General features: G+C 38.1%; 2 protein-coding genes across 3 annotated transcripts in view; one reads left to right on the forward strand and one right to left on the reverse strand.

The window, feature by feature from the left end:
- Positions 1 to 3,247, reverse strand: part of LOC120303011 (cytohesin-4-like) — a 35,428-nt gene extending 32,181 nt beyond the window's left edge. The window contains exon 1 of one of the 2 annotated variants that reach the window (XM_039332095.1): positions 3,083 to 3,195. In XM_039332095.1, the coding sequence (XP_039188029.1) occupies positions 3,083 to 3,095 (13 nt within the window). In that variant the 5' untranslated portion in view covers positions 3,096 to 3,195. Of the gene's footprint in view, positions 1 to 3,082 lie in introns of both variants that reach the window. The other variant, XM_039332096.1, reaches the window with a different exon arrangement.
- An 8,756-nt stretch (positions 3,248 to 12,003) lies between these two features.
- On the forward strand, positions 12,004 to 24,927 carry LOC120303014 (ras-related C3 botulinum toxin substrate 2). Its single transcript, XM_039332097.1, has 7 exons — positions 12,004 to 12,159; positions 17,400 to 17,471; positions 18,605 to 18,722; positions 19,964 to 20,026; positions 20,908 to 21,067; positions 24,272 to 24,404; positions 24,707 to 24,927. Exons 1-6 carry the CDS (start codon positions 12,125 to 12,127, stop codon positions 24,400 to 24,402), a joined length of 579 nt encoding a protein of 192 aa, XP_039188031.1. The 5' UTR covers positions 12,004 to 12,124; the 3' UTR covers positions 24,403 to 24,404; positions 24,707 to 24,927.
- The last annotated feature ends 748 nt before the right edge of the window (positions 24,928 to 25,675 follow it).

The raw sequence follows: 25,675 nt of genomic DNA on the forward strand, positions 1-25,675 counted from the left end.
TATAAGTTGTATAGAAATACTTTTAAACTACAAGGAAAAAAGACACACAACATCCCTATGAAAACAGCTGCAAATAATTCAATGGGAGACTTGTCAGAATAAAATGTGAATATATGTGGCACTGCATGGGCCAAGTTTCCAAGTACATTGTATGTGGTACTGAAATGGAACCAGACATATTATACCGACTATGGGAACAGGCAGGAAATTAAGGAACAAATATGTGAAGATCACAGTGAATCCACCTTAATGTGCTGTTTTGCCTCACCAAGATGCATCATTGCTTTGATGTGATAACAAAAGTGAGACACTCTGCTTCCTCCAAGCAGCAAGTCAAGGTCAATCTCACATGATCTGCTGCTTCATTCTGGTAGAAGTAGCTTCTGAGCATGGACTGTTTTATATGTTTGGAAATTTTCAGAAAGTATGTACTGTACTTTGAAATAAATCTCTTTTTTATTGGAATTTATGTCTAAATCTGAACTGTTTAATTTTATATTCATACAAAAAAGAAAATGTAATCCTGTAAATTACTGCATCTTAAATTTCTTCTATTTTGCTTTATAATGTCCAGATAGTGTTGCTGGCTAGGGATACTGGAAACATATTGGGGACTTGCTTGTTTTTGTCTAAAAGATATTACAAAATTACATCTTAGCATGGAAATAAGGCCTTCCATTGTCTTTGCTTAAAGCTTTTACCATCTTTAATAAATCTCTATTTGGAATGGGGAAGAATCTCTTGACTGAACAAAGTTCCTGGTCACATTCAAGCAGGAGAGAAGGATATATTTCTCAGGCAAGATTTTTTTTTTTCTGCAAGAAGCTGATCGTAAATGAAATGGATGATTCTGTTAGAGACACTAAGCTCTCGTGAACATGAGATGTGGGACATCAAGGCACTTCATGAAGTCACTTTGGAAAGGTGCTTCACTTAGAGCACTGCTGAAGTGAAGCTCTACTTCATTTGGATTTGCTTTTGTAAGAGATAAAGTTCTCCAGGCATGTCTTCAGCTGATGATATTGTTTTTAGTACTGGAACCACAGGCCAAAGCCTCTTTTTCCCAAGCTTTCTGTATCTTAATAATCTAATTTAGGAAGGGGAAATGCATTTTATTTTTATTATTATTAAACCAATGGAATCCTTGTTGGAATCTATCAACCTCATGCCTGCCAGTAGTCTAACCTTTACAAGGAATTATTTTTTTAATGAAAAATTAACACAAAAAGATGAGATTAAAATACTTCAGCTTTAACAATTATCCTTTAGTGCACTGTTGAAAAATTATATATATATATATTTAAAAAACTATTCTAATTCATTCTTATCAGGGAAAAATACTTTCAATATAGAAAAGAGAAGAAAGTTTCAGAAAAATCCTGATGGTTGGAGTGCAGGATAATTGTGTTTACTGGAATAATACAATTACTAGGAGGGGGTAACCTTGATTTTTTTGGCCATCTGGAGAGATGGGCTGAAGCTACCCTGGCTCCCCCCTTCAGCTATATTTTATGGAAGTCAATATGAAGGAACTTTTCTGGGGTCTTTTCAGAATATCAATGATGGACAACCACAAAGAGTCATGAAGAACAGATAGTAGAAAAGTTACATCCATAAAAACAATATTCCCCATTCACCAGACAGTATTACTGGATATAAAAGGATAGTCAGGTTTTTTAATTTCCTTTCTCAGATGGATGAACCAAATGTTTTATAGCTTAGAAGCAGTGGTGGGATTCAAATATATGAACTACTGGTTCTCTGTGTGAATGCCACTTGTGGAAGTCCATTCTGGGCCTGGGCAGCAAAAAATTAGCTACCGGTTCTGCCGAACTGGTACAAACTGCCTGAATCCCACCACTGCTTAGAAGGGATACTAACCTTCCATTCTTCCTGTTCCTAAGAGCTGCCCTGCATTCAGCCAAAGAAGAAATAAAGCTATTGGAAGAGAATCACGATTGTGGATGACCCAGCAATTAAATAACTCTCCATTTCCCAAGCATTTTCTCTAAATGTTTATTTCGGGTGGGGAGCACTAGCTCTGGTCTTTGCATGTAGACTTGTTTGGTTTTAAAAGCTTCCCCAAATGGATCAAATTAGCCATTTCAGAGAGCTGGTTATAGTTTTGACATAGCTTACAGATACAATGGACAGTAGCCATCATTGCCTTTCATTTAATATTGCTATGATAACATGGAAAAGAAAATTATGTACACAACCAAGAGCTCTTGGAAAGAAGGAAAGGATTGAAAATAAAATGCAACTGATTACATATAGTAACTGGGAGCTGCGCATATCTAAGATGTGTGTGTCTCTGTCAGATTTTAGATATATCAGAAGTTACTGTGATGAGCCTATTTCATATTTTCTGATCTAAATAATTGGCATACATCTCCATATCTGAATAGCACCTTTATGAGAGTGTGGTTGAAATAAAAGACTTGACAATTTGAACTGATTATTTCTTCTCCAATAATTTGCCTTTTCCTAAGTTCTTGGCCTGCCTCTTTATAACTTCATATCAAGATATTATATCATGATATAATTATATTATATCTATCATTTACCTGCAAGTCACAAGGAAACTCCATTAAGGACCAAGTCAAAGTACACATCTAAGCCACACCTGCTGAAAACCTCCTTTCTGTATCACCAGAATGGAGATGAATGAAAACACATAAAGAATTGTATCAGATAAGTCTTCCTGGCCCTTTAGTTCTTTTTCACTTTTGCTAAGGTTTATTTATCTTTCCATCAATCATTAAGTTCAAATAGTGATGATGTGTTATAAAGTGAAACAAATATCCATGATAAAACATGAAAAATAATGAAATGATATAACAGCTGGAACTGTTTCCCTTTATAGCAGCTGGAATTGTTTCCTTGGCTGGAATTAAGGAAGCAAAACAACAACATCCAACAAGAAAGTTGGACAAACTTATATTCTATCTAGTTGTCTCATTTCTTCTTGGCACTTTGTTTAAGCTGATGAAATTCCTCTGAGACAGTTCTCTCAGGAATCCTACACATAGAAAGGCAACACAGAAGTTCCCTATCTCTTTTATGGTAAGAGAAGACTTACCATAATTATCCATCCTGAAGATGTCCCAAGGGCAAGGCAGCAGTTCCTCCAATTTCTCTTCTCTTTCTTTCTTCAAGCTTAAGGTGATTTGAACAGAATAATAACTAAACTAAGTGACTCCACCCTTTGTTTCTGGTTCCTCCTTGAGGGTTAAGATAGACAGAGGAAGCTATTTACTCATAATTCAGAACTGTGCACAAGTAGTTTGGTTCTTTCCTGGAAAAAAAATACAAACCCACAGCACTGTTGCTCACATTGCAATGAATGTCTTTGTTAAGAGGAGTCTTGAATCACAGAAATATATTCCTCTCTTAGAAGTGATTCCCACTGTGTTCAACATGCTCATTTGTAAGTGTAAACCATTCTATAGTTAAATCTGTCATGCTCAGGAAAACAATGGTAGCAAAATATGAAAAACATCAAATAGTGTGACAATTAAGGAGACTTTTTTGTATTGCTAATTAGACTAAAAACTAACTGTTTTAGATTTTGGGCTCCTTCCAGGAAGTCAGAACTAGAAATAAAAGGATGTATTTATGAATGCTGGTTCTTTTTGTCAGTTAAAAAGAATCTGGGGCTTTTATGTATAACTTATTTCTGTTTCTTCAGCATGGGCATACTTTTTTTAATCCCGTGTAGCTCATTAAAATTCAGTTGTGATAAAATTGTACTGATCTCATCTCTGCTTCCCCCACTTTGGCTTATATTTGGAGCCACAACTCTGTGTGGCTGTTGTTTTATAATCCCTTTATTCCTCATTCAATGCAAGTCAAATGCATTGGACATTTGTATACTTTGTACATCTCTCTAGTGAAAAGAATTTCAGCTTCACAAATCCATAAGAAAGGAGCGACAGACAGTTCTGACATGTTGACAAATATAAGTGTGTGTATGAAACTGCATGCTACATCTGGCTTCCTTAACAGACCAATGTTGATACAGAAACAGAAGACTGTACTGTTTAATTGCATACTGTATCTGACATTTCCTCTTCTTTGCACAACTGTGAAGGGAACAAAAGCTCCAATTTTGCATCCGGCTCCCTATAGCTGATTCAATGCACCCCTTCCACATTTTTCATTTCATCTTACAGGAGTGTTGTTTAAAGGCCAGTTAAAAGGAGACAGCAGATCAAGAATACTTCTGCTTCTTTTTCACATCTTCCTCAATCAACAAGGGTAAAATAGGAAATGCTCAAAAGGCAGCACCACCCTTTATTTCATTTCTTCTGCTTAGAATAATCCAGAGAAGCTGCACCACCAGCTGGAAAGAAAAAAGAAATGCAATGATTACAATTCAAAGAAACCAAGTTCCTAAATTTTCCATCTTAGGATATTGTGGCAATGATTAGGAGGACAATATGTAATAATATGTATTGGATTAACAACAACAACAACAGTAATAGTAATAATAAGTCATTATTTTGAATTATGCATGTAGTGAGTGCATCTCAAGAAGACCTGTGTGTCTCACTTTTGTCTGAATTGATGAGGATATGGACAAGATGGTAGGCCTTCTCTGGGGCCACTACCACACTCTCAAATCCTCAAATTCCAGAGATCCATAAATTTCCTTCCACCTTGGTTTTCAGGAGTTTTGCCAAACAGGCTTTCAACAGGTTTTCAATGCTAGGTTTTTTTGTCTTTCATCTTGGGAAGGAAGGAAGGAAGGAAGGAAGGAAGGAAGGAAGGAAGGAAGGAAGGAAGGAAGGAAGGAAGGAAGGAAGGAAAAAAGAAATTATTATATAGCACAAAGATGTACTTGTAGAAAGAAAATAGGAAACCTTTTGATGCATAATTTTTTTTTTTGCATTTTCTGTTTAATGTATAACATTACATTTTACTTTTTACCTTTAAATCAGAAATGTAGTGATCAATTTTGAAAATAATGTTCCTGTCACCAAGAAGACACTATAATCAAGCTTCATGAACATTTATTTTTAATTCCTGTTGTTTATACACAAAGAAGAAATGACCATTTTGGTTAAAAAGAAAAAGAAAATCAGGAATCTGTTAGTACCTTTTCAGATTTACAGATCTTATTAAAGGCATAAGTTGTCATTAACTATGTGAAATTCTGATTTTGACATCTGTAGATTAACAACAGCTCTCTTACAATTTCCTGAATGGTTAAAAAAACAAAGACATTCAAACAAATTGAACAAGCAAACTGCTAATAAAATAACACCATTAAATTTATGGAGCATGACAACAATTCTGCACATGGATACCTGGAAAGAAGCAGCATTTAACTCTCTGGGGCTTACGTTTGACTACAGAAATGTTTAACTTGTAAAACGGTGAGTTTTAACAAAAGATCTCAAACGTAACTTTTAGCTTTTAATTAAAAATGCAAGCAATCTTAAATAACTCTTATAAATAAAGCAAAACCAGTTATGTTGAGGGAGAAAAAAAGACAATGCCTTTATTAAGCCAGTACTTTGCCACTTAGCTTTTCATTAAAAAATGCAAGCAATCATTTAAATAATTTATAGGTGAAGCAAGAACAGTTATGATGGAGAAAAAAAATGACAATAACTTTATTAACCCAACACTTTGTCACTGTCATGCAAATTGCTGAACATAGAGGCACAGAGAGTCAAAAGTGTGTAGCATGGGAGAGGAGAATATATGATGTCTATGAATCTCAACTGATAAATGAAGAGAACTTATCAAAGCTGAGGAAAAAGTAGACAACCTCTACTTTAGTATTTTTTTTGTTCACTGATTATTTTAATGGTAATATCACAAATTGTGATGAAATGAGTGATATTAGCCCCTCTTCTTTTGGCAAAGCACAGAATACTCATGAATTCTGCTGGTGATCCACCAGATGATAGTATCATACTCATCTTAAGAAAAAGTGTGCAGTTCTGTTTAACTGCCTTCCCACCGGTTATTTTTTAAAAGCAAAGAAATTCTAATCATTTAAAATGTCTAAGAATATAGAAAATTATTTCACAAGTGCAGTGCCCCCACAACTGCTTTTAGCAATTTGAATTTTCAGTCCCAGTAGATTGGAGTCTAGATGGAGCAAGACTCCCTTTTCAGAGCTTGGAGTTTGCCAAGAATTTACACACTGACACGGAGCACAGAAACAGCAAAATATGTAATTTACCACTATCTTCTGTAGACTGTGAAAGAAAAAAAATTTCTTTGCCTTTTTCCTGGCAATAACATTTAATTTCAACCTTGATCCATAGCAGTCAGTAGGCCAGAAAAAGGGCTGAAGTGGTGTCTGTTTGATAAAAGAGCTAAATAATAGCTAAAATGTGTTGTCTGCTGAGGATAGACGGAAAGAAAGATTGCAAGACAGAAATTTTTAGAGGGTAAGAGAACTGCAGACTGAAGCATAAGTCATGGAACAGGAAGACAGATTGAGGGTAATTTAGCAATTTCCTCTTCTGCTGTATAATAATTGTTTTGTTGTTACAATATCCTCTTCTGAAAGGTGAAGAATAGAGCAAAAAGCAGTGTCACTCTCAGACCATCTAAAGATGCAATTCCTTTGCCCTTCTACAGTGGCAAAATTATCTCCATTGTAGTTCTGTAGCCAACACATGATCAGCTGCAGTTTTCTTCCATAATTCCTTGGTATAATAAGAGGAAACTGGAATAATTAATCATGTGATAATTTGATGTTAGCAAGGCAGATTCATGGCTAATGAAAGCAGTTATTTAAATGATCAAATGATATAGCTTCAATTATCATATTAATAATTCATTCTCCTAGTTAATATACCCATTTGCCTTTGATGGAATATAGTTCAGGCAGAGGTATATCATCTTTTCTCGGGTGTTCTGCATGATCTAGTCATGCAAACAAGGGCATGTACAGCTACTAAAGAGAGGGGAACTATGAAATTCTCTCTGGGGAAATGGGTGGGAAGATAACACAAAAAGGAAGAAGCTGGGTAAAACTGCAGCAATTCAGTGGCTTTCCTTGGTATAATTCTTCACTCACAATCACATCTCTAACAAAGAGAAATGGCAAGGGGTACTCCTGCTAACTCGGTAGACAACTTAGTTCTGTAAAATTTTGAAATTTTGGCAGTGGGGGGGAATGACTTAAAAAAATTATTAATTTCTGGTAACTGCCTGGACGAATTCCTGCAGTGTTCGGAAGTGTTTGCTATTGACTTCTTCCTAGACCTAAGAGAGAATGACTTATCCAAAGTCACCCAACTGGCCTCATGCTGAAAGTGGGACTAGAATTCACGATCTCCCAATTTCTAGTCTGATGCCTTAGTTATTATAACAAACTGGCTTTCTAAAGTTTTGAATTACAACATTTACAATTTATTGCAATCTACCATGTTGGATGGGTCTGATAGGAAGTGAAATTCCAAAATTGAAAAAATATCTATATCTATAATCTATATCAGTGGTGGTGAACCTATGGCACGGGTGCCAGAGGCGGCACTCAGAGCCCTCTCTGTGGGCACATGCATGGTCGCCCCAGTCCTAGGCCTTCAGCTGGGTTTTATAAAACATTTTTGCTTTAGGCCTCCGCCGCCGTGTACAAAAAAAAAGGTTCAATCAATCAGTCAATTTCAACTTCTCGCAGGAAAAAAAAGATCTTGCAAAGTTGGAATTGATTGATTGAACTTTTTAGTCCCACCCAGTCTGCCATTACTACCACAGCCACGCCCACCCAATGGGCCACACCCACCCAGTGGGCCACACCCAGCACTCAACAATGCATAAGTGGGTTTTGGGTTGCACTTTGGATACTCAGTCTCTAAAAGGTTCGCCATCACTGATCTATATCTATGTATATCATTTTTGCATACAAGGCCATAGTTAGTCTTCAGTGGTCTCCTAAAGACCATGATCCTTCTCTCCACAGCTGGTTAAAAAACAAGGTATGAAAGGGAAATGTGGACTCTGTTTTCTATGGCACATAAAAGATCAGATACTATATAGCATATGGCTTTTTTCCTCTCTATCTCTCTTACTAAATTTTATCGGAAGCAGCTTCTGTGGACAAATAAGATATTATGTTTGGTTAATTGACAATAATTGCCATGCTAAAAGAAAAGGTTGTGGATATTATTCAGCCTCTTATGAGCATTTTACATAAAAAGAATAAAAGGAACTTGTGACTTATGGTTTTGATTAATAGACAGATTATAGAAAGAGGAATCATATGATATAACTTTAGACAGTTTGGAATATATTTGCATTATGACTGCATCACTTTGTAACTTCTGTGAAGAATATTGAAAGATACTTTTTTATACTGTACTTTCTTTTCTATTAATTTTTTTCTTTGCTTGCCCTTTTCTTTTTTCTTTAATTTCTTTCTTTTGCTTTCTTTATACTAGTTTGTATTAACTTTTATCTTGTTTAAAAAAATGTATTAAAAGTTATCTACATATAAAAATGGAAAGGTTGTCAATATTATTCTAAATCCTACATATTGTACACAAGAAAAGGCTAGAATGTGTGAGACACAATAGCTAAGAAAAAAGACAACTTATACAAGATATGATTGAAGTCTATAAATTCATGTGTGGCTTGCGGATGGTGGGCAGGAATTTGTTTTTCCATTCTGTCCAAATACCAGAGGGCATCCTATAAAAACTTAAGCAGTGCCTACTGGATGAGATGCCTGGCCCATCTAGTCCAGCAGTCTGTTCTCACAGTGACCAACCAACTGCCAAAAGAAGCCCACTACTCTCCCTGAAGGTAGCCTTCCAAGGCAGTCATGATCCCCATGACTGCCATGGATTAGTCCAACCCTTTCTATGGAGCCACCCAAGCCTTTAACCAGCACTACATCTTGTGGCAATGAAAATGACTGATGCAAAAGATTGAATTCATTGCCCAGGGAGTGGCTGTCTCAGCCATCCTATCACCCACATTGAGCCATTCAGGGTATGAGTATCATTCAAGAGAAGTATCAATTGGGAGAACAATATTTGGCTTCAGAGAAGGACTTTGATGAAACATTACACAGGAAATTTGGGAGAAGAACCTAACCCACTCATAAATAAGTCTGATTTAAATAGCCCAGCTCTCTACAGTTTTGTAACAGCAACTAAATAAGCATCCACAAATATCATCTGCTCTTATTCTGAATCTGTGATTCAATAGTACACTCAGCACACCTGACACCATTTTTAGATCTGCCTTCCCCATCACCAAGAACCAGTTTGGTGTAGTGGTTAAAGCAGGGGTGTCAAACTCTCGACGTCACATGACGTGTCTTGATGTATCATGACTTTTTTTCCATTGCTGGCAATGGGGTGGGCGCAGTTTCGGCATGATGCATCCAGACCATGGGCCGACAGTTTGACACCCCTGGGTTAAAGGCAGCAGATTAGAAACCAAGAGATTGTGAGTTGGCCAGCCATTGTCTTTCAGCCCTAGGAAGAAGAAACTGGCAAGCCATTTCTGAAAAATGCTGCCAAATAAACTATACGAGGCAGTCAACATGACTCAAAACTGACTTGAAGATGCGGTTACTTTCCTCTGTTTCTGCCATGCTACTCACCTCTAAAAAGATGATCAACATCCAATGCTGCACCTGCTTCCTTATTGTCTTCAGAAGCATTTCCCTTATTAGCTGCACCTGCACTGCCTGCCACACACCACACTCCCTGACACACCACTGCTGTGATCTATTCTGCTTCAAGTAGCTACTGTATATTTTGGGTAACAGTTTACTTTATTTCATCAATTGCACCATTCCTCCTCTACTAACATGTCATCAGACCAGACTGAAGTTTGGATATCCATAACTCAGAAGAAGCTACCCTATGTAACACAAAGAGTCCAATCTTCTCTTACCAGAATGAAATGTCATAGCACTTTCATACCTCTCTTTAAGAATTCCCTACCTGAAAAAAGAAAATTAAGTAACAAGTCCAAGAAGACTCACAGCTTTCAGTAGGCGAACCAAAGTGCTATGAAAGACAACAGCAAAATATGAATTTAGCAGAGCCTAAAGGTTAATATAGATCATCAGACTGACTACCTGCTTGAAACAAAGGGTTTATACAAGTAGAGGCATACCTGAGGCTTACTAGCAGCTTTGGGACATGCTGCAAGAGTCATGATATAAACATTGCTTTTAAATATTTCACACTGCAACAAATATATTTGGTTCCAATTCTCAGCCCTTGCTCTAATTCAGTATCTTCAGCTCTTGGACCTCTCCATTTCACAGTTTTTCAGGCCATCTGTCCTGTTTCATCTATAATTTGATAAATTGGATTGCACATCTTTCTTTCAGTGACGTAGGACTTCATATGTTTATTTCTGTATGTGTTTTATTGCTGCCTTCACTCATAGATGTGGCATGTCAAGAGTTAAATGGTTAGTATTGTTGAAGGAAAAGTCTTCATCATGGTTCAGTCCAAGCCGGGAATAAACAAAATGGCGACTGCTTTAGAAAGAAGATCGCAGTTTATTGAAGAGGAGAGCCAGACAGAAAGATGGCTCTGGAAGAAAAGAGAGCGAGCACATGTAGGGAGTGGGTTTTATACCTTCTTGAGCCTTTTGTTTGGAGTTGTTCCTGTGGTATGAACTTTGACCTGAGTCTGAGTGTTCCTTTCTGGTATTCTGATGGTGGTGGGTTAATCCTATTATGCCCGAAAGGTCAATCCTGCTTCCCTGGGGCTGGGGCTGATGACTCTTAGATTTTTGGTGTGAGGAATTGTTGATTCTAGGGATCTTTCTTCCTAATCCCAGCTTCCTGATTCCAATCTTTCTGACAAGATTATCACATCTGCATTTTTGCAGACTTGGCTTCTGTTTGGGACAGTGAGACTTGGGAGCGGGGTTGGTTTCTGCTTTTAAAATTCTTTAGGGAAATATATTCTGCCTTTTAAATATTTTCAAAAATATTTCTTTCTTGGGGGGGGGGCTGACTTCCCACAGCATCTATTGGCAAATATTATAGACATGAATATTATCATGACTTGTAGAGCTGTTCTGCATGCATATCATCACTTGCTTTATACTAGTGATGGTGAATCTTTTAGAGACCAAGTGCCCCCAAACTGGTCCTGCCCCTGCTCCACCCCTTGCCCTGCCCCGCTCTGCCCCCATCCCCTGCCCCGCCTGCCCGCAGGGCCACTCACCGCCTCCAGGACCCGCCACAGATTGCCCAGGCAGCCCAGCAGTGCTATGGCAGTCATGCCCTCTGCCCGCACCCTGCAGCATCAACTGTGCACGATGGGGTGTGAAGGCAGAGTCTTGTCTATGCTGCCTGGCTGCCATGTCCTTGGCTGCACTACTCCAGGTGGGCCACGCTCAGGGGTGACTCTCCTTCAGGGGGGCTGCTGGAGAGGAGGGTGTCACGGGGGGAGGCGAGGCTGGTGCAACAGCACGTGTGCCCACAGAGAGGACTTCGAGTGCTGCCTCTGGCACCTGTGCCATAGGTTTGCCACCACTGCTTTATACATTGTGAGCTAAGGAACCAAGAATTCTGCATGTATGAGATTGATTCAAATGTACAAAAGCATCCAAAACATTTCACAATGTTTTCTGTGAATATCCAAGTTTCTGGAAAAGCAAAAAAAATATTCTTAAACATTACTCCTAAAAGGAAGATAACAAAGTCCTCTGTTAACAATTCTTCAGCAAGGCATCTTCTCTTCAGCTGAAGTAGCTGGAAAGAGAAAAGGCCTTTCTTCTCAAGCCTCTCTCTCTACTTCACCTTCTCCATCTGCTGCTCTGGGTAGTGTATGTTGGGGAGAGGATTCAAAGCAACCTTTCTCCCTACTTCCAAAGTGTGGAGTCACAGATAAGAGGAAATGCTGAGCCATCTGGGTTCTGGAAAAAAGAGTTCTGCTTTCAAACAGCAAGCCTGCTCTTCCCCAGCAAACACTTAAAGCTGCCTGGTAAAGGAAGAGACTAGTGGGAGGGCTGAGAAATATTCTATCTCTTCCGCTTCCTCCCTAACCCACAACCTGCTGTTAATTCAGCTTCAGTTTTGACATATCTATAGAAGACTTTCCACCATCAACATTTGTTGAGCTGCTTCGTTGCTCAAGAGGCTTCCTGAACTCCACAGCACTGCTAGGCCGGAGACATGCAAGCCATCAAATGTGTGGTGGTAGGAGATGGGTATGTATCCTTCATTTGGGGAGCAAGGGAGGGTCTTTTTTTTCCTCAGCTGCCCTTCTGACAAAATGTGTGCAGTCTTCTTCTTTCTTGATCTCCATCTTTCTTTCTTTTTTTTAAAAAAAATTATTTATTCCTTTTTCACTATACAACAAAAATAAAAATAAAAATACATTTTTTTCCTTAACAGTACTGTGTTATGCATCTCATATATATTATTTACAATTAGAGGGAGAGAAAAGAGACCATAGAAAGCAGAGGAGGAATTTTGTTTTCTGGGCAATATGGATGGGAAAGTAATGCTTTTATTTTTCAGAAATATGGCATTTTTTTAAAAAAAAGATTAATTGTGGAATTGCTTATCAAATAAACCATGGCCCCTTTATTTAGGTATTTTAAGGCAGAACCTCCCCAGTCTGCTGCTCTCCAGGTGGGTAATTGGGGTCACAGCTCCCAGAATTTCCATTCATTTGGATCAGGAGCAAAACCAAAGGAAATCTGATTTAATTACAGTAGTTTCATTTTTGGAGTTAAATGTCACAAGCCTGAAATAATGTAACTATCTTTCAAACAATTTAAATTGGAGGTACAGGCCTTATATTTGTGGCTTTCTGCCTAGGTTGTTGTTTACTGTACCAGTGATCTTGGTAACTTTTCATGGCTTTTTTTTTTTTTTTTTTTGGCTTATGAAACTAGTAAAACATTTTTTCTATGCAGCCCTGTAAAACTAAGATGAAGGCAATTTGTTATGAAGCACTCATATCTATTTGGTGTGATCATCATTTCTAGATGTCATCTGTGGATTAGGGGCCAGGCTCAAAAGCAAACTAGTCTCTAAAGAATGCCACCTAATATAACTGCTATTGACTCAGAAGCAGAAAAGGGGGAACCATAAAAGATAAGACTCTTTTTTTAGGATTGCCGTGAGGTTACTTTTAGGATAGAGCTAGAGTCAGTCCCTTTGTCAGCTATAACTCTTTCTCATAGTATCTACTTGATAGAGGAGAGTGGCTATAATTAGATGGCAATGTGATAACTGCACAAGATGCAAGAAATCGGCATGAGAGAGAGAGAGATTTGTAGAGTGATATGATGTGTAATAATGTGCTGAAAGCATTTGTAGTACCAAAAAGCAGCAGTCATAAACTTCACCTTCTTGCTGGTAATATGCTCCTGATGACTCAACATTTCTTTTTCCATGATTTGGAGTCGGCTCAAAAAAAAATTTGGGGTCGCCTACATATAAAGACTGTTCCTATATCTATTAACTGAGATAATAAATTAAATTTAGTTTTGGACTTTCTATTAATTGTGCACTGAATTCCCCCCTTAAGCTTCTTGCATTTTGGAGGGTCTTAAGCACAAATCTGTGAAGAATAGCATTACATTCTGGGGGAGAAGGGCATTTGCCCTGAATGAAATTCAGCCTGTTCCCTTCATCCTTCATTACGTATTTGCCCTGGGCCAGTACAGATAAAGGGACTTTTCTAGCTTCTGCATTTCACCAGTACCTTTTCTTTTGCTGTAAACTCAATGAGGAAGTTTCCTTGAAGTGTTTAACACCTGTGGCTTTAAAAAAGAAGCATTCAGAAGTTGAGGGAGGGGTCATATTTCAATGGCTCAGGTTTGAATTTCTCCAGTTGAAAAGGCTAAGTAGTTAATGGGCTCCTGCAAATGAGAATTAGATCAGCCTTTATAAATCAGATCATCAGCAACTCTGCTCATTCAATACTGCAGGGGTGGGGAACTTTGGCCCTTTTATGACTTATGGATTTCAACTCCCAGAATTCCTGAGCTAGCCATATTTCTAGGAGTTGAAATCCACAAGTCATAAAAGAACCAAGGTTCCCCAATCCTGCTATACTGGTGGGAATATGAGGAATTATATAGCAAATTCAACTGGAAGGCTTCCAATTGGAATTGGCAATACTGGGCTTGATAGCTCAAAGGCCTGGCATGATGGCTGTATTCACAAGAAACACTAAGGCAATCATATGCCAATCTTGTGTGAGCCTATCTATTTACTTAGATAACAATTCACACAATGTGCATCCATAAAATTGGGTTAAATAAATGTACTTTGTGAACACCAAGTTCTGAATGATATTCTGATGATGAAGTCTCACTACCTGACATTGGTGTTGTCCTTTTTGACTTTACACCAACAGCTGATATACTCGGCAACTAGCTATCTTTGTCTAGGAGATGATCCTTGAGCATCACTGGTAAATTCTTGATTGGGCCAAATCTTTTTTGCCTTTTCACTCCCACCCCTCAAGCTACATCATTGTCCATGGAATTTTCCATTGGAGTAGTTTCCCTCAAGTATCAGTCATGGGTCCTATTTTGTTTACCTATTATACCCTTCTCTTGGGTTCCCCAATTCATGGTCAATATCATGCAAATATTATGCCTAACAAACTGTCTCACTAGGTTTTCATGCCTGAATATTCTCCTATTGCCTGAAACAGAGTCTATTTTGTTTTGACCTACAGTAGTTGTCTTTTCCATCCTTTACCATCTTCCTCATTTAATTCCAGAGCTTCAGATTACCTATTTTCTCCATCTGAAACTTTGGAGTCTTGCTTGATAATAATTGACCCATTTAGTAATTGTATAGCATTAACAGAATATTTTCAAACTTGGGACCTATTTCATCAATGCTTAGAGAAAAAATTTAGGGATTAGGAATTTAATTTGTATTAGGGAATAAGATACTCAGACAACACGTTTTTGTTGAATAATTATTATTGAACACTGTTAAAATAATAATAATAAAACTTTTAAAAAATATATAGCATATTTTTAGTTATTGGGCATTTTTAGGCTCTTGGTGGCTTTATTGATGCTTGCTTCAGTTGCTTCATGACTTGTGGACTTCAACTCCCAGAATTCCTCAGCCAGCATGGTTGAGGAATTCTGGAAGTTGAAGTCCACAAGTCATAAAAGGGCCAAGTTTGAAGACCCCTGGACTAATGCAATAGGCTTCCAGTAAGTGCTTCCAATGCCTCTCCCTGTCATGTGCTCTTAGTCAAAACAGTAATTTTTGGATTGCTCTGGACCTCTTATGCTTTTCTCATATTTTGCTACACTATATGGCACTTTACTTACTTCCTATTTGAACCAGACCTGAATTTTAAATACTGGTGTTTGGGTTGGGTTGTTTTTTTTTTATTATTATTATTTTGAGCTTGCTGGTCTCAAGCTCTTCAATATGTGCTCTTATCCTATAATCCCAACCATCCTTTCTGTCCCTTTGTGCAAGTCTTTCTTTCTCTTTCACACTCCAATTTGTTATCTGGCATTCTGGGATAGGCCCATCATTCTAAAATCAGTTCCTACTGTTCCTTCATACAGTATCTGTGAAAGTTTGCATGCTTTCAAAAAGGACTTAAGGACCTTTTTGATTTGTGGGTTAAAGTGGAATTTGCTTATTTGACCTTACTCTTCTGCAATTCCTAGAAATAAATTAATATTGCAGTTCTTGCTGCCTTGTTCTAGTTATTGAGAAGTCATGGATGGATGGATGGACGGATGGATGGATTGGTAATAGGATAGTGTAAATATGTCTTGTTGTACAATACCAGGTAGCTGTTTAAATTCTAAATATTTGTTCAGTTGCTCATTAGATTCTGAGCACTTTTGTATTGGATGAAATGTTTATAATTACTGGATTTCCTTGATCGTACCATGCCTTAGTACAAATGCATATGATTTATTATCATTGTTATTATTACTACCACCATTCTCATGCACCATTCTCATGTTCATGTAGGAACAAAATGAGAACATCCTTTTAAAGCTAATTCCAATTATTGGTTAGAACATTTACCAATATTTCAGCTGAATCCCAAGGAGGATTATCTAGATATAAACTCCACAAATGCCATCCTACTGTATTTTTAATTAAGAGAGCTGAGGATGAATACCTTAGAACAGCTTTTCCAATCTGGTGCCTTCCCAAGATGATGCTAAAATCACTTTTGTAATTTCTTAGCAAAGGGCAAGCTGGATGTCTTACAAGATTTTTTTTAACTAATTTTACAGACAGACAGTTCACTAGAAACACATATAGCTCTTCCTTCCAATTCCTATCTAATACCCATCACGGTACTGTCTAGACTATGGGCTGGTGGGAAATATCTTTGAAGTTACATTTTCCATTGGATCATCCTGTTTGCTCGAATCATCCAAACAGACACATTCATGTTCAATTTCACATGCCTTTTTGTGGCCTCAGGTCTGACATCACTTTTTTAACCAGATTTTTAGAAAGGCCTCTGAACATGGACAACATGTATTCATTGCACAGGATTTAACAAAAGAGTGATTCTGCATACTTGGTCTTAGCATGCCTTTCACAACTATGTAGTAATAGTAGTAAAGTTGGAAGGGACCTTGGAGGTCATCTAGTCCAACTCCCTGCTCGGGCAGGAAACCCTACACCATTTCGGACAAATGGCTGTCCAGTCTCTTCTTAAAAACTTCCAGTGTTGGAGCATTTACTGTGGAAAGTTTATATGAATTGCACAGACCAGCTTTCATCCATCTGATAGCTTCTGAGTATCTTGGACAAAGCTGTGATTATCTGAAATAAGCATGCCTGGACTTGATGTAAACTATAGAAACTACATCTCAAATATGCCAGAGAAGGCTGGCATAAGCAGTCAGGTGACATTTTTTTAAACTAAAGAATGGATGGGGAAGTGGCAACTTGCTTCCGGTTCCTTCCTGATTTTAATGAGTCTCCTTCACTAGCACCCAAGCAGACTATAAACATGCACTGGTAATCTCTCTGTCTTTGTTTCTTTTATATGTTCTTCTGAAGTTGCCTTCATCTCATTCCTACTCATACTTAAGAGAGACTAAAGTTGTCCTTACATGCTTCATGATTCTATCTCTCTTATTTGACATAAAACCTGGGGAAGTGTTTCTCAATCTTGGCAACTTAAAGATGTGTGGACTTCACAAAATTTTCCAGCTAGCATGCTAGGAGCTGAAATCCACACTTCTTAAAGCCACACAAACTGTGTAGTGCATGTTAGCCATTACTGAAAATATCTTGTTAGATCAGTTGGTCCTCTTCATTACCTATGATTTAAAATGTTCAATTTCTGGATACCATTATGATACTGCCATGGAAATCATTTGACCAGGAACTTCATTCATAAGCAAAGCATCCCTCTAAGCATGTTTTAAAAAAGAACTGAATTTATATGTCTTTTCCCCTTTTTTCCCCTCAGAGCTGTAGGTAAAACTTGTCTCCTGATCAGCTACACCACCAATGCATTTCCAGGAGAATATATTCCTACTGTGTGAGTATGGAAATTGTTTAGCTTGAGGTTGTTGGATTTGAAAGAATTAGATCTACTAATATTCCTGTTTGTCAAGGAAATGCAACTTTGCTGTGTAAATAATATCAGCAATAACATAAGATTAAGTTTCCAAGAATCAAGGGCATTCAACATTGTAATATTCCTAGATGGGAATGTTAAGAAAAATAAATGAATTTGATTAAGAAATTATTTGTACCTATTCTGTCCATTTTGGGGATAAGATGACAGATCAGTCTAAATTAACTTGGTCCTCATCAAATTTCTTAGGATCACAACTTTCAGAACAGGAGCTGTCACTGCCAATATATCTAGAAAGGGTAATAGCAAAGAGATATAGCTTCACTTGGGATTGCACCCTCAATAGTTTCTAATGTACTGCTTTAATATAGAATTTGGCTCCCTACCTTATGAAAAGGATTGGTTTAGTGCCAATTTAATTATATATTATGGGGAACTATTGCTTAAGAAGGTAAAGAATTAAAATATGGTATACAAATATTATTCATCTGATTTGAAATGAGATTGTAAGCATCAGCAGTCACAAAACATCCATTTTCCTAAAGACAGCTTAGAGATGCTAGTTCCTGTGGTTTTTCCCAGCTTTCTAGAAGGGATGGGGGGGTATAAAAAACTCAAGATGGCAACCACAAAAATACAATCTGAGCCATGCTCCTTATGTGCGATACACATAAAAAAGGAGCTCAACTTTGATTGCTAAATTGTGCCCACCATCTTGACTTCTTTTGACTTCTTCCCTGTAGACACCCTTACCTTTCAGATTGTTTACTAGGACTCCAGAATATCTTTGTGTTGCACCAAGAGTCCACACATAAAGAAATTACTGAGATCTAACCATCCTCTATTTTCATAGAATGCCTTTGGGGCCTCATGCTACTCCAGAAAATGCCAGTGGGATTTACAGAATCAAAACTTCCCATTTAATGTTTACAAAATAAGGTCAAGTGACTCAAAGAGTCTGATGGTGCCAAGAGAAATATCTGTTAGCACCCTGGAGAGAACCGTGCTTTTTCTCCTGAATCAGGATTTCAGTCTAGGAAAGAATAAAATCCCTCTCCCTCTAATGTCACTATAAATCTTGATATCTGTTACAGCTTTGATAACTATTCTGCCAATGTGATGGTTGATAGCAAACCTGTAAACCTGGGATTATGGGATACAGCTGGCCAGGAAGATTATGACCGCTTGAGGCCTCTCTCCTATCCACAGACTGTGAGTCATGTATTTTCTCTGAAGCATTGTCTAATTGTTTAGGGCTATCAGATATGGACCACAAAAATCCAAAAGTTGAGGCCACCAGTAGAAGCTGCAAAGAGCCATAGTTCTCCTTATTTAGTGGACACTCATATTTATTTGTTTGATAGCCTTACTTATCTCTGAAAAGCTTTGTTCGATATTCCTTGTTAGCATACACATGGCAGCTTCTACCTAACCTTAGTTGATTACCCAAAATCAGCTATCCAGGATTCGACCTAGTTAGCATTTTGATGAGATACCATCAAAAAATCATTAGACTGTAGACTACAGTGAGGATTTTTAAAAAGGCATTCTGAAAGAAATCAATGACAATGAGATAGATCCACATCATCACCAGGAGTCAATATTACATTAATGATGTATTATCATATCTGGGCCACCAAAATCCTAATTACATTGGATGGTGGTAGTACAAAATAGTAATGTGATATAATAGTCATCACAGCCCAAAAAAACCCCATCCCAGAATGTTTAATAGTTTGACCTATCTGATCCAGGACTTTAGAGAGCCTTTCCTCTCACTTTTTAAAGAGAGAAATAAGATTCTTTAAGATTCCTGGATAAAATCCTCAAGCTTTTCTAGCTGATAGTAAGTACTGTACAATATAATATGACATATAACTCTCAGATGGGGAAGGTGATGATGACATGAAGAAAGCATCAAATCAAGATTATTCTGAGTTAATCTTGATTAGATAAACTAGCTAGTATTTTTCAGCCTGTAGGCATAGCTTTGAACTTGTTAGGGGTTAGGCTTGCCTCATCAAAAGATGGCTAAGATAATATGTTACTCTGTGTTTTTTTAATATTGCAAATATTGAGTTATTCGTGGAAAAAGTAATTCTGTCATGTCTATATAATAGATCTAGATTTTGTGTACTGCTCACACTGTCTCTTTGTTTCAAAAGTCCTTTGGTTTCAGTAAAGTATTTCCACAAGATTCAAAATTCCTTAGATGCATCTTTCAAACCAACCAAAATAACTGGGCTTTAGAAATATCCATTAACAATAACAATGGAGCCTACACAGTTGTTGTGAGAGTTGCAGAGATGTTCAGTAAAATGCTTTAAGCACCTGAGCAACAATGTATATCAATATTTGGTACATTCTGTTTCATAATGATGACATTTTTTTCCTGGCTGCACCAAACACTCACATGATTTTTTTCTCCATGTCTTTGAATTTTCTGCCTACAGGATGTGTTTCTCATCTGCTTCTCTCTGGTCAGCCCTGCATCTTATGAAAACGTTCGTGCTAAGGTGAGATTGTCCGGGCTACTGTGTGCAGAGCAAGTGACACTAGGGAAGACTCAATCTTGATATTGCAGCAGCATGAAAAATGTACAGGATAGTGACAGTAAAATATTTGGATCCTTATGTAATGTATAAATTGGATTTATGTCAAAGACTTCATTGAAAGTTTTGAATGAAGACACCTAACTTTTCCCATGATTATGTTAGATATTGTCTGGGAATTCTGATGGTTGAAGTGCAATAAATTTGAAGGATGAAGGCTGTTTTACATCAATGTAACTCTTCAGATCCATTAGAAGTTGCATCCTACTCTACAAATAGGATTCAGCAACACTAGAACATAAGGCTAGGTAGAGCTGCCCAAAGTTCCAGTTTGTCTGGATCCTCCTTGAAAGTATTTAGGGATTAGATGAGCTCTTCATTGTGAATTTATCTTTTTTATGATCAGAGCTGGGTTTGTTTTCTAATGCTATTACTTTTTCATTAAAAAAAATGTCTGGCTTTTTTAACCCCAGCTTTGTCTCCCAGAACTGCAATTATGAGATGGGCAGCTATATAAATAGACCAAAAATACTTCAGTGGATGTAACCCCAAGTTACATTTGCTAAATGTTTTATAACATTTATACTCCACCACAATCAGAATCAACTCTCTATGGTTCAGCAGCCTCATATTCATCTTGAGATCAACTGCTATTCCAAGATCTATTTCCTGGGTTTATTAAAAACATTTATGTCCCACCCAATACCTAGAGGTTTGATTTATAGTCCTTATCTAAGAAGGTTTCATTGATGCAAATGATCTGCCTGGTATTTCATTTACCAATCTCTTGTCCTGCATCACTATTTTTTTTTGTTACTTCAGTAAAATCTTGAACTTTCTTTTAGTGGTTCCCTGAAGTACGACATCACTGCCCTAGCACTCCAATGATCCTGGTGGGCACAAAGTTGGATCTCCGGGATGACAAAGATACTATTGAGAAGCTGAAGGAAAAGAAGCTGGCCCCTATTACATACCCACAAGGTCTTGCCCTAGCCAAAGAGATTGGTAAGTGTTGCTATGGGGAGGGAAAAGTTTGCTAGTTTCACTTATGCCAATTCAGTTGTGGCTACCTATTTCTCTTGAACCAATCAAATGCAGGCAGACATCCCTATCCATTCTTTAGACGAGATTGGCACTTATCTTCTAGCTCAGTGTTCTCAACCTGTGGGTCGGGACCCCATTTGGGGTCAAACGACCATTTCACGGGGGTCGCCAAACAACGCAGTCCGCCATTTTTTTCCCTTTTCCTTAGCTGTGCTACTCCCTTTTATTCTATTGGCTTTTGAAAGCCAATAGAATAGACTCCTGAATAGAGTCTAATTCTGTCGGCTTTCAAAAGCCAATAGGAATTGTCCAGGCTGTCTCTGCCCTGCTGAGCCCGCCAAAAGTCCCATTCTGCAAACAGTGCTGCAAGTTGTCTGCAGCGAAGGCGAGCTGTCTGGAAGCTTCCATCCCTCCCTGCTGAGCAACTACTAAAAATGTAAGTAAAAGAGGGCCAGAAGTGGGAGGTGGGAGGCCAACGGGCACAGGGAGGGTTGCTGGTGCATGTGGGGCCCGGCGGGTGCCTTACCTCCCTTGGGCTGGGCCAGCTGGTGGCCCAGCCAGTGGTCGGCCTGCTCCGTCTCTGCCACTTGCCAGCTACGCCTCGGCCGGTGCAGGGGGCGGCACCACGCATGCGCAGCACTCCCGGGCAGGGAAAGTCCTCGACTTATGACCGTTTGGGTAGTCCTCAACTTATAACCGGTTAGGTAGTCCTCGACTTACGACAGGTTGGGGGTCACGGCATTAAAAAGGTTGAGAACCACTGTTCTAGCTGTTCTTCTTTCCTTTGGCTTGTTTATTTTGTACTTTCTGCACTTTAGCCTTTAGTGACACTATAGAAAGTAACTCTGGTGCAATGTGAGGAAACCTGTGGAAATATAAGAGTTAGAAAGCAGCTGAGAAATTAAGAAAGGCAAATGCATGTAAATACTGAGCTCACAAACCCTTTTTTTCTTTTCTTTTGATATAACAGTGCACTTTCCCACTATTAACTTGAAGTCCTGTTCATCTCTCCTTGACTTGATAGAAAATATACAGCTGTTAAAAATTAGCATTGCCATTCCAATCTCTATCCTGCCTTTATTTCTTCTGTTCCCATCTTTTATTTGTTTATTAGATCCTGAAGGTGACCTTTGATGGTACTTATACAATGGTGTCTGTTTCTATGAAAGAGGGTTTGTCTTCTCTTCCTTAAAGGAGGCTATGATGAACCCTCTTAAGAATCCCAGCAGCATGGGATCATTTTCATCTAGCATTGAAGTAAAGATTACAATTTATTAAATCAACAGGATGATTTAAATAAGGAGAGCAATAATATTTGCTGCATGTTGGGCTAAAATAGCCACAATGTATGGTAGATAAGGAAAGAAAGTCCTTCCAAGATAACTCTTACATTAGTTGCTCCAAAGCTCCAAATAAATGTTAAGTTGAATATTTTGGTCTCCAAGAGAGGGATGCTCAAGTATTTTTTTTTTTTGTTCACATTTTAATGAGCCAACCAGTTCTGAACTGTTATGCAAATCAGAAAGCAGTTATCTCTGAAATTTCACACTTTTCCTAGTGCCGTTTCAGAAAATGCATGCATGAATGTGTATTTTGAGAATTTAGAAAGGTAAAAAAATGTGGACAAAAGTCCACTAGGAAATGTGTATCAAAACCACATTTTTCTACATTTAAAAATACAATGTATGTGGCCATGTGTTTGAAAAACCATGGGCATAAAAAAAACCCATTTGTTTATTTCTATGAATACACTAGAAAACCTATATTCATGCCTATCAAACCTTGGCAATAGAACTATGCTGGTTTGTGAACACAGGCACCAATTATCTATGTATAAGGGTTAAGGTGGCATCAGGTTTCTTGCAGAGTTAAGATTAAAATTAGGGCTTTAACTCAAAATATCAGAATGGTGATATTTTCCCCCTCCTCTTTTCAACTTTCTATATCCGGAACTTGCCTTCTGTCGCTTGAAATAGTGTTGAACCACAACTTCCTTTTCCTGTCCTGTATTCTGGGACACACCAGCAAAAGCTGAAAGTCTGCTCTCTTTCTGAAGGATCTTTACCAGGGCATATAGTCATGTTTTCTGGAAAAATAATCTATCTTTCCCTTTTTATTATCTCCCAAGGCCTAAGTAAAAGGTGAGACATAGGCAGAGTGAGAAAAGGGAAGGATACAGTATCTTAGATGGTATTTCTGGGGGGGGGGGAATCTGTTCTTTAGGGCAGCAGTTCTCTCTTGCTCTCTTGGGTAACAGATGTCCTGCTGGGTGGATTTAAGATTGGTACTCTTCAACAAACTAAAAAATTTGGCTTTTCCTATGATCTGCCCGATAATTTAGAATCCGCGTATGCAGTATCAAAAATAAAGTTTTTATTAATTGATGCTGCACAGCCATTACAGTTTTATTTTCTTGCTTATTACATCAAAGACATCTAGCTTTATCACATCAAAATGCAAGCTGTAGAGGAACAGCAAGCAAAATTTTTGTGCTCTTGTATTCCTTATGGATGCCTGTAGCCATCTGATTGGCTAAGAGATAAAGCATCTGCTTAACATGCAGAATGTCCTTGTTTAGTGTTTGGTCTCACAATTAGTGATGATCAATATTTCAGCTTGAAACCCTGGGCAACCAATTATTGTCAGTGCAAACAATATTGAGGTAGTTTCTTGAATGGTTAGACCAGTGATGGTGAACCTTTTAGAGACCGAGTGCCCCAAAACTGCTCTGCCGCCTACCACCTCCATGACCCATCACAGCAGTTCACCCAGGTGGCCCTGCAGCATCATGGCAGCTACACCCTCCACAGCATCATCTGTGCATGATGTCCCTGCTGCCTGGCTGCCATGTCCTTGGCTGTGCTGCTCTGCGCACACCTGGGGGCAATTCTCCGGGGGAGCTCCTGGTGAGGAGGGGGTATGCGTACCCACAGAGAGGTCTCTGGGTGCCACCTCTGGCACGCATGCCATAGGTTTGCCACCACTGGGTTAGACTCTACATAAGGCATCTTCCTGTGGCAAGGTTTTGGTATGATTATGTTAGTCTTTTCTTATATTCTTACATTCCTAAGTAGTTCTGCTATCCATAGAGATGCCGAACTTGATATTGGGACAAGTGAGGGAATTTTTTTTCATTTCTTCCTCAGACATTTTTTCTCTTTGCAGATGCAGTAAAGTACCTTGAATGTTCAGCACTCACCCAGCGTGGCCTGAAAACAGTGTTTGATGAGGCCATTCGAGCAGTTCTCTGTCCACAACCTACAAAGACAAAGAAAAGGAGGTGCAATATCCTTTAGGGGTAAATATCAAAAACCTGCCTACCATGGGACTTTAAAATATTAGAAAGTTTATCATGTGCTACTGTTGTGATTTTAACAGGAAATATATATTTAAAAAATCAGAATACTCATTGCACACATAATCCACACATCAGCTTTGCCACATGGAACTCTGCAGATGAGTTGCATTACAATTCATTGTGCTATTCTTACCATCTTTGATCAAGGATTGTCAGTGAAGCAGTGGATGGTAGTTGACAAACAAAGATGTATCACTGGGTACACACACCTTTTCAAAATTCTCTGTTTGATTTATTCACAGTAAAGTTGATTCAGAAGATTTTTCCAAACCTCTCCAGGGGAGAGGAAACAACTCTGTAAACATCCTCTTAGTAATCACAGTCACGCTGCAATTGCAAAAGTCCCAGTGAAGAAATTGTCTTGTGATAAATTTCCCCAGGATTTAAATGAAACATGGAATATCAGAGAAGCTGCAACCCATTGGAAAGATGTTTGTATAATAAACAACAAGATATTTATATATGGGCATGCATCCACACTGTCTACCCTTTCATTATATAAATGTAAAAATATTGTGGGAGATTATAGGTATATTTTATGTATAGTGGTTGGTCTAAGCTTTAATGAAACTTACGTTATATTGTGGCCACAAAAGTGTCTCTAAATCTTCTTCTTTGTTCAAAGTTTCCAAAGTCAGTACTTTTTTTATTAAATCAAATGGAACCAATTGGAGAAAAAGTGCAGGAACATTTCTCTGGTTAGCAGTATGAAAGTGTGTAGAACAAAATGTTTTTGGCAAGAGCAGAATGTATATTTGTGCTTAAGAACAAGAATAGCAGAGAGTGTGATATATGTAGGTAGTCTGGAGCACAACCCAACACACTGGCATTGGGGGATGGGATAGATTGGAGCCTTTTCTCTTAGTTCATCCCTCTCATTGATCTATTTGATAGAAATATGAAGAAATTCTACAGCACACTAAAATTTTTCCCATGCTTACTTTTCATAATTATTTTACCAAATGCCAATGCATCGGTAAAGGTCATGACCACCAGCTCTATACAAGAAAAATGTTTTCATGTCAAATGTTTTCATGCATATGGCACTGGGTTTGGGATCCAGCTGTTCCAACTTTTCCATGGGTTTTCCCACTGACTCTCCCACCCTCAAATCCCACTCACCTACTTCCCCTTGGCTAGTATTTTTAGGTGTTTTTTTTTTTTTTTTTAGTATACTGCTACCTTATTGTATTGTTCTGGACTTTTTATAT

The sequence above is a fragment of the Crotalus tigris genome, unplaced genomic scaffold, assembly GCF_016545835.1.
Source record: "Crotalus tigris isolate CLP2741 ecotype Arizona unplaced genomic scaffold, ASM1654583v1 scf7180000024446.253261, whole genome shotgun sequence".
NCBI lineage: Eukaryota > Metazoa > Chordata > Lepidosauria > Squamata > Viperidae > Crotalus > Crotalus tigris.